Below are 16,098 nucleotides of genomic sequence, written 5' to 3'. Positions count from 1 at the left end.
CTGGGATTTAAGACACAAAGTAAGTAAGACGAAGGTCTTATTCCCCACAAATTTCATGGTTTTTTAGTAGATTAAAAGCTGCTGTGTATTTCTTCTATAGAGAGCTGATCTCATCTATATGTGTGTGTGTATGTGTGATTTCACAAATTTCATTTTTTGTGGGATAACATTTTCTGACACTTGAACTTGTCAAGTTCAGGAATGGTCCAGGGGAGGGCTCATAAACCAGTCAAATCAACCCAATGAAATAATCTATCATTCAATGTTAGTCATGACCTGTTTGGGCTATTTTATCTAAGTGCTAACACTTCACTAGTCTAGGGTGATAAAGGGCCTAGAACATAAAGTCTTGGTGATGTTAACATTCCCACAAAACAGAGAAGAGCTGGCCATGGCCATCTGTCCAAGTCGTGTCCTGCGTGTTCCCTTCCCACTGGTAGTTTTATTCTGTGATGGCGATAGACATTGCCATTGAATGCAACTTACTTTTTTCTAATTTTCTCAAGTCGCGAACTCAAGACTGTCCAAAAAATCATAAAGTCACAAGCATGCCATCCACTCTAGTGTACGTATGTAATTCATTGCACACCTAACCAATAAACTTCTGGAGTTATGGAGCTATGAGGGGTTTTCACCATCATTTTCATAGAAGGACCATGTTTGGTAACCTGTCCTTCTTGGTTTGGTATTAGTTGGTATAAATTAGTCCTGTGGTTTGAAAGTTATACCATAAAGTAGGAAAGACTGGTGGATGAGGGCTCTTGCGTGACCTAGAACAAGTTACTCACCATGCTTAGCTGCAGTTACCTTGTTTGCATTAAATATTATATATTCAGTCTTCCCAGTTTTATTTTTTATTTAAAAAAAATTTTTTTAACGTTTATTTATTTTTGAGACAGAGAGAGACAGAGCATGAACGGGGGAGGATCAGAGAGAGGGAGACAGAATCTGAAACAGGCTCCAGGCTCTGAGCTGTCAGCACAGAGCCCCACACAGGGCTCGAACTCATGGACTGCGAGATCATGATCTGAGCCGGTCGGCCGCTTAACCGACTGAGCCACCCAGGCGCCCCCAGTCTTCCCAGTTTTAAAATCCAATGAGTCTTTGAGAATCTCTAGAAAAGCCCACAAAAAATTAAAGTTCTTCTGCTTATTCGTAAGGAATCAGGTGTATTTTATGGAAAGCCTCAGAATGATTTTAGACAAATTCCACTTTGAATAGTTTGCCAAGTAGATGCCATAAACACTCAAGTCAACAGATACCGTCCTTGCTTTTTAAGCAAATTATTTAATGGAAAGGGGAGGCACCATTACATACAGACACACGCAAAATCTACAACTACTTTTGTGAAACTACTTCTTTATTTCAATTTTAGGTTTACAAAAAGACAAAGAGGACAGGGAGTGGAGAGGCAGGAATAATGCTTGGTCACCGCCAGCGATTGGAGGAAAAGGCCACAGCCAACAAAAATGGTTGAAGGGCTCTTCTAGGCCATTATTAGCAACATCAATGACCAAAAAGAAGTCCAAGCAGGGACCAAAGGCTTCTGTTAACAAGGTCAGGCTGTTTCAGGAGAGTCAGATGATCTGCCCAGTCCATGTCCACCATGAGGAGTAAGGCCCCCAAGTCAGTTTATTGAGGCCTTGGCTGTGGGTGGGATGGGGCCTGTCTCTTGGAAGATCTGGGCCGCCGACCCCAGGGCACATAGGGGCCACGAGGTAGATGCCGGGGAAACCCCCTATGAACCACAGGGGCCCGCTGCAGGTAGGGTGTGGGGAAAGGGGGCCTGGGTGGCTGGGGATCATCTTCAAAGGAAAATCCTGTCTGGGTAGGCGAGGGGACATCTGAATGGAAATGGTTTGAGGAGAACTGATCTGACTGGAAAGGATGGTCTGAGGCGGAAAAGTGATCTCGGGGACCTAACAGGAATCTGGTCATCACAGGGTGAAAGGGAAACGGGCGAGGATGTGGGGGCAAGGGCAGGAGGGGAGGCGGGGGCGGGGGTAGATGGGGAAGTGGGAGCAGGGGTCGGTACCCGGCAGGAGGCATGGACGGTTGATCTGGGCTGGCCTGGGGCTGCCGCTCAACTCCCCGGCCGGGTCCGGTCCTCGCGGGGCCATCCCGGATCCAGGGGCCCACCGGGTACCTCCGGGGCAGATCCACGCCCCAGGCGTCGGCCACGTGGGCCAGCAGCAGCTGGGAGAGGTGGCGGTGCGCGAGCTCGTCCCAGTGCACTCCGTCCCGCTGCAGGTGGCGCCCCGCGTGGCGGAAGTGGAAGTGCAAGTCCAGCACATCGAAGCCGTGCTTCTTCGCTTCCACAGAGCTGTGGAAGTTGGCCGCGATGACTCTGTCTCTCAGGGAGGAATTCTCAGGCCGGTGCTCCGGCGGGAGGAAGCCCGCGGTGATCTTCTTGCCCACGGGCATGGCTGTGTTCCACACCAGGAGGCACGACTCGGGCAGAACCTGGCCCAGGCGCTCGAACAGGCTCTCCAGGTTCTCCAGGTAGCTCTTCCAGGAGTCCGGACCGTACCTGGAGAGGTCCCAGAGGCAGGAGTTCATGATGATCACGTCCGGGGGGCCGTGCTGGCTGGACTGCAGCTCTTGCAGGATGGCCTCGAGGTAGCTGGAGTACACGCGCGTCAGGAAGTAGAAGCGCACCAGGTGGTGGTCGGAGCAGAACTGGCGGACCTCCCGGTACTGGGTGCCGTTGTGCATGGGGCCCCGCTGGCCTCCGTCCACCAGCTTGTCCCGTTCAAAGCTCTCCTCCCCCTTGGCCTTGAGCTGGGTGGGAGTGAGCAGGAGGTCCTTCTGCAGCAGGAGCACCAGGTCCTTGTACACGGCCCTTTGGACAGAGTCTCCCAGGATGACCACGAACTTGTTGTGGAGCAGCTGCTGCACGTCGGCGGCCAGCAGGTGGGCCGTGACGGCCATGGTGCGCTGCCTAGGTCTTTCCTCTCCACGCGGGAGGTCTTCAGGTTGCTAGGACAGAAGGAGAGAGTGGCTGGGAGGGACCCACCCTGGGCGGGCCCTCGTGTGGCAAGACTCAGGCAAGGGGATGGAGGGTTGGCCTGGGAAGTCCACTCCCCTCAGCCTGGCAGTGGGAAGAGAGCAAGAAGGGAGCCCGGAGCCATAAGCCCATCGGCCAGGCTTCACCTTAACCTGTGAGCCTCTGCAGCGGCTCTTGGAGGCCCAAGTTCCACCGGGCCAGAGGCGGCCAACCCCACAGGCCCTCGTCCCCTGGCTAGAAGTCAGACTGCCCCTGGGCAGGCAGCTCAGGTGTCTGAGGACTGAAGAGTGCTGAGGTCAACCCTGCAGCTGCTCAGTAATGAGCACAGTGAGCAAGCAACAGCACAGAGCCTGTGGTGATATGTTACATGCCCTGCCTCACTCCAACTATAGCATGTAGATAACACTGAAAGAAAATATGCAAAAGCGTAGTTCGTAATAGAAAAGGTCCGGCTATGGATGACTTGCCTTCTCCCCTTTTTTGTAAATAGACTTTATATAATTGTACCTTACTTTTAATAATTTAAAAAGAACTCACGGAAATGCCACAAACAACAGAAAAGTACAGGTGCCAGGTCAGAAAACATATGAAAACAGATTTCCTTAACAAGGAAGCTGCTGGATTTTTGTTTGTGTGTGTGTGTGGTTTTTTTGTTTTTGTTTTGCAAATAGGACTTGTGAAAAAGGCAGTAACATTGGAAGTAATGCACACGTTTCAGCTGTAATATTCTTTACTTTCCGTAGGAAGCAGATCAGAATACACCATCCCCAAAGATGCCATTTTGGTGTAAGGATTATTTTGAGCTGAAAGCAATTAAGAATCAACAGACATAGGAAGTGTTCTCAGAACTTCCCTTATTTGCTTAAAAGCAGTGTACAAATTTCCCTTTGGCGCAGGTGATCCTTCCCCCACCAGGGAGAGAAGAGTCAAGGAAGAAGACAGGGAGTTGTCGACACCAAGATGAGTTTGCATAAAGAGACTTTACTAAAATAGCCCTGATTTTCCATTAGTCCCCCTATATATTTCTGAGTTCTTCCCCACAATTCATCATCACATGAAGCCCAAGCCCCTTTGCCTTTGTTAAAATAATATGTAAGCCCCCGAATCTGCTTCTTTGAGTTTCATTTCTTTTTGGTGAACTCTTGCACACATAAATATTAACAAAAATGGTGTGCTTTTTCTCCTTTTAACCTGTCTCTGTTTAATTCACAGGGCCCCAGATACTGAACCTAAGAGGGTAGAAGAAAAGTTTTTCCTCCTCAGCACATTGAATAAAATGTTAAGAGTTGTGAAACTCATCTTCAAAACTTCAGTTTATGTTTATTTTTTTTCAACGTTTATTTATTTTTGGGACAGAGAGAGACAGAGCATGAACGGGGGAGGGGCAGAGAGAGAGGGAAACACAGAATCGGAAGCAGGCTCCAGGCTCCGAGCCATCAGCCCAGAGCCCGACGCGGGGCTCGAACCCGCGGACTGCGAGATCGTGACCTGAGCCGAAGTCGGACGCTTAACCGACTGAGCCACCCAGGCACCCCAGTTTACGTTTATTTTAAAGCTGCCATTTACAACCATGCCCATTAATGATTACAAGGGAGAAACACAGTCCAATATTACCAACAAATCTCAGATGGAGAGGAACATGGCATCCACTTCATACACTTACACAGAAGTCAATAAAATCCATTGTGGCTTGATATTTGTAGGCTTGTATGCATTAGGAAGCATTTTAATAGGTGGGGGTGGATGGCTATTATTAAATCACACATTCAGTTTCTAAAAGTCATACTATTTGTGGTTTTAAATGGGTAATGTACAAACATAAAAACATGAAAATGGGTAGAATATAAAAGAGTTGCCCTAAGAGAAGAGTTGAAAATATTGGCTTATTTGTCCCCAAAGAATCTTCATTTAAATGTTTTCGCTATCAGAAAAAAAAGCTTAAAAATGAGATGTAGTTCATTGCGGTGCAACAAAATAAAACATAAAGCAAACCCCAAATCCCTTTGGGGCTCAGGGATGTCCCTTGGTTTGCAACCATTTATTCATCCAGCTCACACTTGTTAAGTACCTACTATGGGCTCCACATGGAGGGTAGAAAAATGAGTAAAACCTGGTCACGCCCTTCAGGAGCCCTTCAGAAATATTCACGGCTAAGTACAATACAAAGAGCGCTAAGTACCATTGAATGAACAGGTGCTGTGGACCTTCAGGGTCTCTGTGAACAAATAGTCCTCCTTTGCCCTAGACCCCAGTCTCCAAAGGGCAAAGTGAAGAGGGAAATCTCCTCCCAGGGCGTCTCAGCTTCTCATGCTGCTGGGCTGTGTGCACCTTCCCTGGGCTGGCTCTCTGGTCCTACTGTGTGCCTAGTCCCGGCTGGCAGATCGGATAACCTGGTGCTGTCTCCAGGAGGGTATTTTGTTTACTGGACCTAATGCATTCCTCCTCTGAGTCTGAAGTGTGCTCTAGACTTGGGACTCACAGATGGGAATCCAATCTACTAGTTAAAAACCGTGGGAAAGAGGGGCACTGAAGTATACTGGTGAAGAGCACTTCTTTCGGAGCAACACTACTTGGGTTTGAATCTCAACTATTCTATTTGCCAGCTCTTTGTCCTTGGGCAATGACGTAGCCTTTCACTGCCTTAATGGTCCTCATCTGTGAAATGGGAATTTTAGCGCTCACTTCATAGACTTGTGAGGACTAAATGTAAAATGGTTAGAACAATGCCCGACAAGTAGCAAGCATGGATAAGAGTTCGTTGTTATTATTATTACTGAGCAAGTTTCAAAACACCAGGTTAATCATCTATGAAAAGGGTGGGGGGTGCTTACAGAACGTGTGCCGTTTGCCCAGCAGGGTTCTGTGAAGAGCAAATGATATGACCTAAGTGAAAGATTTTGAAGAAAAGCAAAAATCTGTGTTTGTTGAGTGGCTACTGGATGCCAGTAGCTTTACAAATGTAATCCCATTTATGAGATAATTTTTATTAGTTCCGTTTTACAGGGAAGGATATTCCTATGTGATCTGATGGAGCTAAAATTTAAAGCCATGAACGCCAAAGTCGGTCTCTGGTCTCTCGGTAGGAGACATCCTTTACAACAGAATGCCCTGCATCCTTTACAACAGAATGCCCTGTGGACTGGTGCGAATACAAGATCTTGGCCCATGTCCCGGAGATATTTGAAGACAGGAGAGAAGAGTGCCTTGGTAGGTCTTTATGCAAAGGCAGGCAACTATTTCCTCTGCGAGCCGGAGAAAGGTGGTTTATGCCTACTCGGGCTGGGGGGCTGTGAGTGAGAGTATACATATTTCATCCCATCCCTTGATCTCAACCAAAAGACACGCAAAAATTTAAGTGACCTGGATTTCAGAACAACCAAAACAAAATTCTGCAGACTCCCAGGCCTCTCACAGTGTTTGAGGAATTCTGGCTGCCCTCTGTCCCCACCAGTGAACTTAACCCACCCAAATGCAGCTACAAGGGTTCAGCGTCAACACTGGGCAAAACGTCTCCCTGGGAATTTCTCATCGTCCTTCTGCAAATGGAGCCTGTGAGCAGATCAGACTGTGGAAAAGAAGAGGGGAGAAAATGACTGGGAAAGAGCACTCCAGTCAGAAGCTAAACTGAAAGGAAATTCATGAAATTCTTGATAAAGAGCGCCACCCCTGTAACAGGAGTAGCAAATCAGACACCCTTCGGATTCTCGCCCTGGGAAAGAATCATTTAAACTAAGATACCAAGCATTAAAAAAAACCTAACAAAAACAAAAGTGACTTCTGGGGGGTGGAGGTAGTGAAGGAAGAAAACTTGAGAGTTAAATCTTCTCTGTTCTAAAAAAAAAAAAAAAAAGGCTGGTACGTTCCAATTTCAAAGTGTTTATTTATAAAAAAAAAAATGAAACAAAAAAGGGAGTTGAAAACAGATTTTGGGGCTTTTTAGCCTAGGCTAAAAATGTGCTTCAAATGTGCTCAACTCCCTTATTAGTTTTGGTAGCTGTTTTATAGATAGATTCATTCACTCATTCATTCATTCAGTAAAGGTCACTGAGAACCAGCTATTGTGCTAGATGGAAGGACTAGGTATAAAAAGGCAGTCTCTTCTCTCAAGAGGAGGGGAAAGGAAACGGACTCAGAAAGGCAAGTATTGTAGAAGGTGCCAGTGGCTACAGTGGATATATGTAAACGAAGCGCCAAAGCCAGATGGAAGAGTCAGGAGGGGGAGAGGAGGTATTTGGGTGATCCTTGCAAGGTGTGATTCCAACGTCAAATTAAAACTTTTTTTTTTAAAGAGTTTGATGATGATTCCTCAAATCATAAGTTAGTGCCATGCTTTCTTTTTTTAAATTTTTTGAATATTTATTTATTTTTGAGACAGAGAGGGAGAGAGTGAGAGAGAGAATGAGCGGGGGAGGGTCAGAGAGAGGGGACACAGAATCTGAAGCAGGCTCCAGGCTCCGAGCTGTCAGCACAGAGCCTGACGCGGGGCTCCAACTCATGAACCGTGAGATCATGACCTGAGCCGAAGTCGGACGCTTAACTGACTGAGCCACCCAGGCGCCCCTAGTTCCATGCTTTCTATTTGGACGTTGACTAACACTCTTACAGAAATATGCATTAATAATGGCTACTACTACAATAAATTACTTTCAAGTATTTTGCCTAGATTTCTGTTTGGGGGTAATTTAATTTTTTAATACCTTCATAAGCACCAAGACTTATAAATCACTGACTATTGCTTGTATAACTATCACGAGCCAAACACATAACATTTGTTTTTCATTCATCAACGTGTTGTAGAACTTAGGTTAATTTCTTTTCTTACTGATCTTTAGTTACAGGAAGACAGACACAGATATAGGTCAGTTGCTCTAGAGACCCTGCAGAGAAGCCTTAAATCAGAGGTAAACACTAACAATTAGGATGTTGTTTTGATTAGTTATAGGAAGTACTTGCAACTAGTTAAAAAATTTCTTGCATAAGACTAACCATCTTAATGCAACATTATGTTGGGAATATAAATAGTTCATTTTCTTCTACCTGCATTTTTCGTAATCAAATCAATGTGTGGAACTTTCCAAGATCCCCTTACATCTATTTAAACGGAACAGATAGTACAAATAAGATTATTATTTTTCACGAATTTACCGCTGTGTCTTGGCATTTGCTGAATTTTCTAAGCGGGATTTAAACTTGTCAAAAATTAAATTGTGTGTCACAGTAAGTTTTCTAAGAAGAAAAACAAACAATTCAAACTTCTCTTTGGGAAAGCTTAATGAATGGCCTGAGGATTGCTGATTCTCAAGAGACTGCTCTTTTGATCTGGGGCAAGTCCGTTAACACACACTCTTTTCCATATAACACAAAAAAGGGGAAAATAATGCCGGCCTACTATGTTTAAAAGTGGTTCTGAGAGCAAATTTTATTTATTTATTTATTTATTTATTTATTTATTTATTTATGAAGGAGAGAGAGAGAGCATGAGCAGGGGAGGAGCAGAGAGAGAGAGGGAGACACAGAATTCGAAGCAGGCTCCAGGCTCTAAACTGTCAGCACAGAGCCCGATGCAGGGCTCGAACCCACAAACCGTGAGATCATGACCTGAGCTGAAGCCGACTGAGACACCCAGGTGCCCCTGAGAGCAAATTTTTAAAAAATACATAAAATAGTGTGAAATATTACGGTAAATAATTTACTATGGTAAAGAACGCAAATTCTTTGCAAATATCAGCCCCTAGAAAGTTGGGATTCTAATCCCCCACTCCAGGTAACTTCCCCTCTAAAATAGGCCTCAGCTCTGCAGCCCATGAATTAATTCAGTACAAATTGGAGATCACCTGTGTCTATCTGGGGGCTGTGACAGTTGTCATTCTGCAAAGTGACTCACATCCCCCAACTACTGTCAAGGTTCCTCTACCCCATCCCTATATGGCCCATATTTCTTACTTGGCTATTCAGGGAATGAATCCTTATGCACCACATCTAAAATCTCAAACACAAGTGACGGAAATGGAAAACTGAAACCTAGAATAGTGATCTTCAAAGTGGGCTCCACGTGGAGCGCTGAGTGGCTCAGTCGGTTAAGTGTCCGACTTCAGCTCAGGTCATGATCTCGGGGTCCGTGAGTTTGGGCCCCGCGTTGGGCTCTGTGCTGACAGCTTGGAGCCTGGAGGCTGATTCTGTGTCTCCCTCTCTCTTTGCCTCTCCCCCGCTCACACTCTGTCTCTCAAAAATAAATAAAGGTGAACGGTGAAAGGAAGGAAGGAAGAAGGAAGGCAGGCAACGAAGTGGGCTGCAGGTTTTCCTGGTGGAGGCAGGACTCACCGCGGACATAATCGAGGTGTATCAGCACCATCCCCCTGGGGCCACAATCTTAAATTTGGGATTCTTTTGCAATAAAGTATCCACAGAAGAATTTCACACACTTTTAGAGTGTAAAAATGGCCAAGTGTAAAAATCTGCCAGGCAGCGTATTTTCCCTGTGGGAACAGTCTAATATAAAATTTTCTTACGGATTTTAGAACGAAATGCAGGTAGCATCCTTTACAAATGAAGGGTGGCTTCATAATACCTGATATGCAGGTGACTTCTATAAAAACGAAACAAACTATGGAGCTTTTATTCAATAGCCCCATAAAAAAAAAGAAAAGAGAAAGAAACAACTCCTGTTTTACGAAAGGATCTCCTAGGGTAAAACTATCAAAGCAATCCCTATAAACAAACATACTATTTCAATCATGTGCAGTCTATGACAAACTTCCACATTCCGGTCTCCAATCAGTATTTAAACTGTATTCGCTAACTTCCTACCTCTTATTACTCTGAGACCGAAAGATAACGGAAAGACAGGCAGCCGGCCTTCCCTTCCCTGGAGACACTCAAGTCAGGCGTGGACTCTGGCCCCAAGCAGCCGTGTGCGCTTGGGCCGACTGCCTACCGTTCTGAGCCACCGCCTCCTCTGGAGGTAAAGTGAGGTAGATCGCCTACCGATCACCGATCCGCCGTGAAGACGAAAAGAGATCACGTCACTGTTTGTCAAGGGCCTAGTACAGCGCCTGGCGCGCACAACAACCCCTCCCCGCTGGGACGGCAGAGAAAACCCGAGCCCGCAGACGGCACCTCGCTCCCGTTCCCCTGCATCAAGCCCTCCAGCCCACGGTGCCCCCTTCCTCCCGCAGAGGCACAGCTGTACCTGCTCAGGTGTAAAGGTAATTCCTCAGCTCTGGCGGCTCAGGAACTTTGCTCCACGCTGTCCCCTGGAGAGGGGGTCATTACGCATTCTACTTTTTCTTCCCTCTCCTGTGGCCGGTTCCTTCCCTTAAGCACTAAACGCATTCTGGTTTCTTGCTTTCAAAAAGAAAGGAAACTTCTTTGACTCCACCTCCAGGACAGTCCTATCTTTTGCTTCCCCTCCAAGGCCACTTTGGAAACGGGTTATTTGCACGGGCTGTGGCTGGGGCCTCACCTCCCACTCACTCCTGTTACTTTCATTTGGCTTCCAACTCCACCAAACCCAAGAAATGTTGGTCAGTAAATCACCAGTGATTTCCCGGCCGCTCCTGTTAAAGGCCACCTCGTGGGCCTTATCACCCAAAGCCTTCCCAGCTCCTGGGGTCTTGCGGGCGCCCCAGGTGACTCCCTGAGGAAAACTGCCCCAGGCTGACACTCCAGTATCCCGGCTCACCTCCCCCAGGATCCGGTGTGAGTTTCTCTTTCTCGGGCAACTCCTCTACTGTTGGTCTTTCTCAAGACCTACTAATGGGCTCCTTTCTTCTTTTCTTCAACACTCTTTCCCTGGGTAAATCCCTCCACTCTCACATTTCTGTTTGCCCCAAACTGTTCAGGTTTGCCCCCTGTTTTTCCAGCGCAATTATTCACAGCACCCTTCCCCCCACCAGAAAAAGTCCCACTTCGGATGGAAACAAATTATCCAAGTCTCCTTATCAATCACCATTTGTATGCAGATGCCTCCTGAATTGCGGCAAAGCCCAGTGGCTCAGAGGGGGGCTCGGAATCAGCTCCCCGGGTTTATATCCGGTTCCACCGCTTACGAGCCTCTGAGACCCAGGGCCGTTTAAGTCATTTTTTTGCACTCCAGAACCCTCATCAGCAAAACGAGAATAATACCACGAATCTCTTTAGAAGCGAGGGTTAAATGAACGAAGTCACTAGCGTGAGGTCCACCGCGTTTTTAAGTGCTCAATAAATTAAGCCAGCCCAAACTTGTCTCCTGAGGTCCAGACGCATTCAGGTGAGTGGAATGAAGTTCCCAGGGGGTGGGGAAGGGGAGGGGGCAACGAGTAACCTTCTGTGTGGGCCTCTTATCACTTTCAAATTCTCTAGACGCCAATTTATCCTACCATCAAACCATGGCTGAATTCCTAAGATAATTCTCTTGTGACCTTTGGACAATCTTCCTAAAGGTAAATATCAGATCCTTTGTGGGAATGACGGCAGCATATTCTTGCTGTGCATTTTCAGAGAGCTGATGTATCATTGAGGCTTGCCACTTTGGTTGGGGATAACCAGGTGGAAATCACCTCTGCCTCTGAATATGGCTGTCTCCACTCTTCCTGAAACCTCAAAATCCTTGAATGAGAGCCTGGACGGAGAACCGTTCAACTATTTCCTGGCATTAAAAAATAAGATGGGATTCTTGAGGATATGCTTTAGGGAGAAGGGTGTTGCAATATATTTTGGGAAGCTGAGCACAGCGATCGAGTTCACCTCTGTTTTAGATTTTATGATTACCTCTTGTACTTTCCGTAAATTATTCTTAATTCTTAAGAAAGTGTGTCTTTGGGGCGCCTGGGTGGCTCAGTCGGTTGAGCGTCCAACTTCAGCTCAGGCCATGATCTCCTGGTTCGTGAGTTCGAGCCCCACATCTGGCTCACTGCTGTCTGCCCTTCAGATCCTCTGTCCCCCCTCTCTCTCTGCCCCTCCCTCCCTCCCTCCCTCTCTCTCTCCTCAAAAATGAATAAACATAAGAAATAAAGAAAGTGTGTCTTTTTACTTTTGAAGACTTCTAAAATGGCATGGTTTTTAGTTTCCGTGTTCTCACATAAAATGTGATCATCTAGGCTTTTGAATTTTGTATCTTCACTTTCATTTGATATGCTAGCATAAGCCCAACATGTTGTATTTATAAACTTTGTTTTTTAACCCAAGATAGGATCCTTCCTTCTGTGCCGCTCCCCAATGCCTGTGGATGAATTTTAGAGCCTGTGTATACTCTGAGCTTTTTCTCACCTCTTCGTGTTTGCTCTGTGGCTCAGCATCAGTGCTCCCTAACCCCCTCCTCTATTGAAATTATTTTTTTTAAATTTTTTAATGTTTATTATTTATTTATTTTTTTTCCAACGTTTATTTTTGGGACAGAGAGACAGAGCATGAACGGGGGAGGGACAGAGAGAGAGGGTGACACAGAATCGGAAACAGGCTCCAGGCTCCGAGCCATCAGCCTAGACCCTGACGCGGGGCTCGAACTCCCGGAACGCGAGATCGTGACCTGGCTGAAGTCGGACGCTCAACCAACTGCGCCACCCAGGCGCCCCTATTATTATTTATTTTTGAGCGAAAGAGAGACAGAGCACAAGAGGGGGAGGGGCAGAGAGAGAGAGTGAGGGAGACATAGGATACAAAGCAGGCTCCAGGCTCTGAGCTGTCAGCACAGAGCCCTATGCGGGGCTCGAACCCAGGAACCTTGAGGTCATGACCTGAGCTGAAGTCGGAATCTTAAACCACTGAGCCCCCCAGGCACCCCTTCTACTGAAATTCTGTTTCTGCCTTAAGATCCAGTTTCAAATGAAGTTCTGTCTGAAAGCCTCCCTTTTTTCCCCAGACAGGAAAGTCCCTCCTCCTTCTGACAGATGCCCTGACGTAGTCCTTGGTTCTATTTTGTACTATAATTAACTACCCCAGTATATCCTAGTCCTGGAGGGTGGGTCTCACCCCACCGTTCTACCCCTCTGCATAATGGTTAGCATTCATTGAGCAGTTACTGCCTGCCGGGCCCACTCATGAGGTAAGGACTATTATTATCTTCACTCTATGAATAAGGAAACTGAGGCTTGGAGAGGTTATGTAAATCACCCAAGATGGTGCAGCTAGGAAAAGGCATAACTAGTCTGTCATTGCCAATGAATCTTCTGATTGATTAGATAAGCCAAAGATATTGTTTTGTTTCTTTAAGAGGAATTATGGCTCCAAAACCTGAGCTTTTAACCCCAGCTATAAATATTTGTTGAAATGAAGAGGAAAAAATAGTCTTATCTAGAAAAATAATATTTGCATACCGTTTTCCTTTTTATTCCCTGTTGAAAAACAAATCAAAGCAATGTTTTGTACACAGCTTTAAATTTTTCCATGAGGAAACAGCAGGGATGAAGTTAACTCAGTTCAGCTTTCATTCACTGATAGTTAATTCCTCCTCCTAATGGGTCAGTGGAAAACTCAGTGCTGTGCTAAGCTCTGTTTGTACTTAGAAATTCTTTATACTTATGCTGACTACTCCAGATTCTAACCAGTATTTGAATAAAATTTTCCCATGGTTGGAAAGGAAGGGTGATGGGGAGCCAATAAAGACTAAGTTGCTTTCAACAGATGAACAGCTTGGATTCTGAAAGTTCTGTCTCCAGGAATGGCCACAAGAGCCATTTTAAGCAGTGATGTGAACGTTAGGCTGAGTCAGCAGGCTGGGGTTTCCCACCTCTGAGCTCACTTCATCTCCTGTGTTTTCAGCATTCAGATGGGAGAAGTGGCCTCCAGTGCTCCTCTAAGGAGATCACAGGAAAGAGCTTTTAATTTTTTTTTGTCCTTTGAGAGAGAGATAGAGACCAAGTGAAGAAGGGCAGAGAGAGAGAGAGAGAGAGAGAGAGAGAGAGAGAGAGGGAGAGAATCCCAAGCAGGCTCCCAATGCAGCGTTTGATCTTACAAACCATGAGATCATGACCTGAGCTGAAAGCAGGAGTTAGATGGTTAACCGACTGAGCCACCCCAGGGCCCTATAAAAAGGTTGAATTAAATGGGATTCTAAGAGTCAGTCTCTCGTCCGCCTTGTTCCCTAGCTACACTATGCTATAGACGGATCTGGAAGACCTGCGTTCCCACCGCTCCGTGTGTTGGCAGCAGTGGGACCAAGGACTTTGCCAGTTTTAAGCTGCAGGGCTTGGAACCAGAAGAGAGACAAGGTCCAAGAGGAGAGAAGCTCGCCTGGAGAATGGAACGGGCAATCTCACTCTGACACTGGCTTTTTTCAAGTCCTGTTTTCCTCCCTTCAGCTCCGAGTTTGGACCCGTGAGCTTCCCTTCCTGCTGCCAGGTTCAGCCGGGCTTTCGGCTTCTCTATCCCTCAGTGACAAAATCATGTCAACGGCTCTGCACTCACCAGGGTTAACTGTGGAAATCAGATGCAATGCTCTGTAAACTTTGCACATGTTCGTTGTTGTTATTCTCGAGCCACGTCTGCATGTTCAAGGGTTGGGATGTTGCTCGTTAAGAGAGCTTTCCAGTCAAATGAAGGACTTAATTTATTACTGAGAAATGCTAACTTCACTTGTTATTCAGTAACATTTGGTGTCCACTCCACCAGTATACCAAGTGTTTTACCTGGTTATCTGTGACATTGGTATTTTATTTTTCTCCATTTTACACATTCAAAAATTAAGTTTGGAAGATGAAGTTGTCTGCCCAAGGTCGTCTGTTTTATAAAAAGCAGAGCTGGGAGTCAAAACTGATGCCAAGCCTTTGTGGTCAACCACAACATACAAGATTGCACAGACAGCCGATGCTTCACATCCTTTCTCCTGTTCACAACTGGCTGTCTCTTTTTACTGTACGTTTTTAGAGATAGGGTAGAGTATTGTTCATAAATCTTTCTTATTACAAAATAACAGTTGTCTCTTCAGGGCTGTCCAGTTAAGTGGGGGTAGGGTGAAGGGGGTTAGGACGGTGATTCCTCTCTACAGTAAGTGCCCAAGAAATGAGGATCCTAATTAATACTTAAAATAAAATGGGAAAACTGGAAAGTACTTACTCATTACAGTAACTGGTGATTTGAAAATGTACCTCTCAGTTGATCCGAGATCTCTTCCCTAGACGGGCTCCTTTCTCGGCTGTAGATCAGAAGGCCAGGCCTGGGCTGGAAGGCAGATAAGTTCACCCCTGGGTGCTTCTATGCTTATGAGCCAGCGGCTGGGGAGAAGATGCCATTTCCGGTGGTATCTGAGGCCAATGACACGAGTCAGCATTTACTTTTTTGTATTAGGAACCGGAAGACTAATGACCAAAGCTTCAAGGCAACAAATGTGAAAACACGAAGTCAGTCCAACATCCAGCATCTTCCCGGAATTTGGCTCCGAGCTGGTTTTTATTTCACTTTTCTCAGTAATCTGGGTGTAGCTTGTATTTACTGACTCTTAAACTTTGTTTTGTTTTCACAACTCAGACCCTCGGTTCTTCCTGCCTTGTAGCTTGCGCCCCGCTGAAAAGGCAGAGTGGGGAAGGACCGAAAGAGGGGAGAGGAAGGGGAAGTGAGAAAAGAGAACAGGAGGGGATGATAAGAAGCAGACGGTTCCCTCTTCAAATGGATTTGTGATGCACGTTCGTGTGCTGCATTAGTTGACACAACGCCTCCAAATCCTCTCCTTTCCCCTCCCGCCGCCCTGTGCGTGGAAGAGCCCATCCCAGAACTATGGAGAACTACAGGCCTCCAGTAAGCTCAGACAGTGGCCGACCCACGAGGACCTGCCGATTTCTCCTCTGCTGTTCCGCCGGGAAACCGGCAGGGACCTGGAGAGCGGTCTTTAGATTGGTTAGATACACGTAGTGCTTTGTTGTCTGTGATCTGAAGGCCGAGGAATATTCCCTTCCCTACAGGTACCAAGATGAAAGAGAAGGAGGAAACGAATCGGAAAAGAAGAAGAAGGACACGAAGCTCTAAAAAAGTTTTTCCCCAAACCGGGAGCCTTTTATCGGCGTATTAAGCACTTTAGGATAGAGCGTTTCTCCATGGCATAAAATAACTAATGAACAAGAGTAATGGGCTCCAGAACAGTCCAGAAATATGTGCCCTGTGCACTTAGTTTGTGTTAGTTT

General features: G+C 46.1%; 1 protein-coding gene and 1 long non-coding RNA gene across 3 annotated transcripts; one reads left to right on the top strand and one right to left on the bottom strand.

The window, feature by feature from the left end:
- Positions 1-1,339: 1,339 nt before the first annotated feature.
- Positions 1,340-15,574, bottom strand: PCED1B (PC-esterase domain containing 1B). 2 transcript variants are annotated; one of them, XM_043563602.1, is made up of 2 exons: positions 15,038-15,574; positions 1,340-2,979 (listed from the first exon to the last, which is right to left on the bottom strand). In XM_043563602.1, exon 2 carries the CDS (start codon positions 2,929-2,931, stop codon positions 1,633-1,635), a length of 1,299 nt encoding a protein of 432 aa, XP_043419537.1. In that variant the 5' UTR covers positions 2,932-2,979; positions 15,038-15,574; the 3' UTR covers positions 1,340-1,632. The 2 variants fall into 2 exon arrangements, with proteins under 2 accessions (XP_043419537.1, XP_043419536.1); XM_043563601.1 differs by lacking the exon at positions 15,038-15,574 and adding an exon at positions 10,197-10,328.
- Positions 10,566-15,032, top strand: LOC122473285. The gene is made up of 2 exons (XR_006294636.1): positions 10,566-11,255; positions 14,071-15,032. It is a non-coding gene; the product is annotated as an uncharacterized LOC122473285 (long non-coding RNA).
- Positions 15,575-16,098: the final 524 nt, after the last annotated feature.

This window comes from Prionailurus bengalensis, chromosome B4 (assembly GCF_016509475.1).
Source record: "Prionailurus bengalensis isolate Pbe53 chromosome B4, Fcat_Pben_1.1_paternal_pri, whole genome shotgun sequence".
NCBI lineage: Eukaryota > Metazoa > Chordata > Mammalia > Carnivora > Felidae > Prionailurus > Prionailurus bengalensis.
This window is presented reverse-complemented; position numbering and strand designations above follow the sequence as displayed.

What these genes read in the sequence shown, in the direction of transcription:
- PCED1B (XM_043563602.1), bottom strand. Translation starts at nt 2,931, where the DNA reads ATGGCCGTCACGGCCCACCTGCTGGCCGCCGACGTGCAGCAGCTGCTC.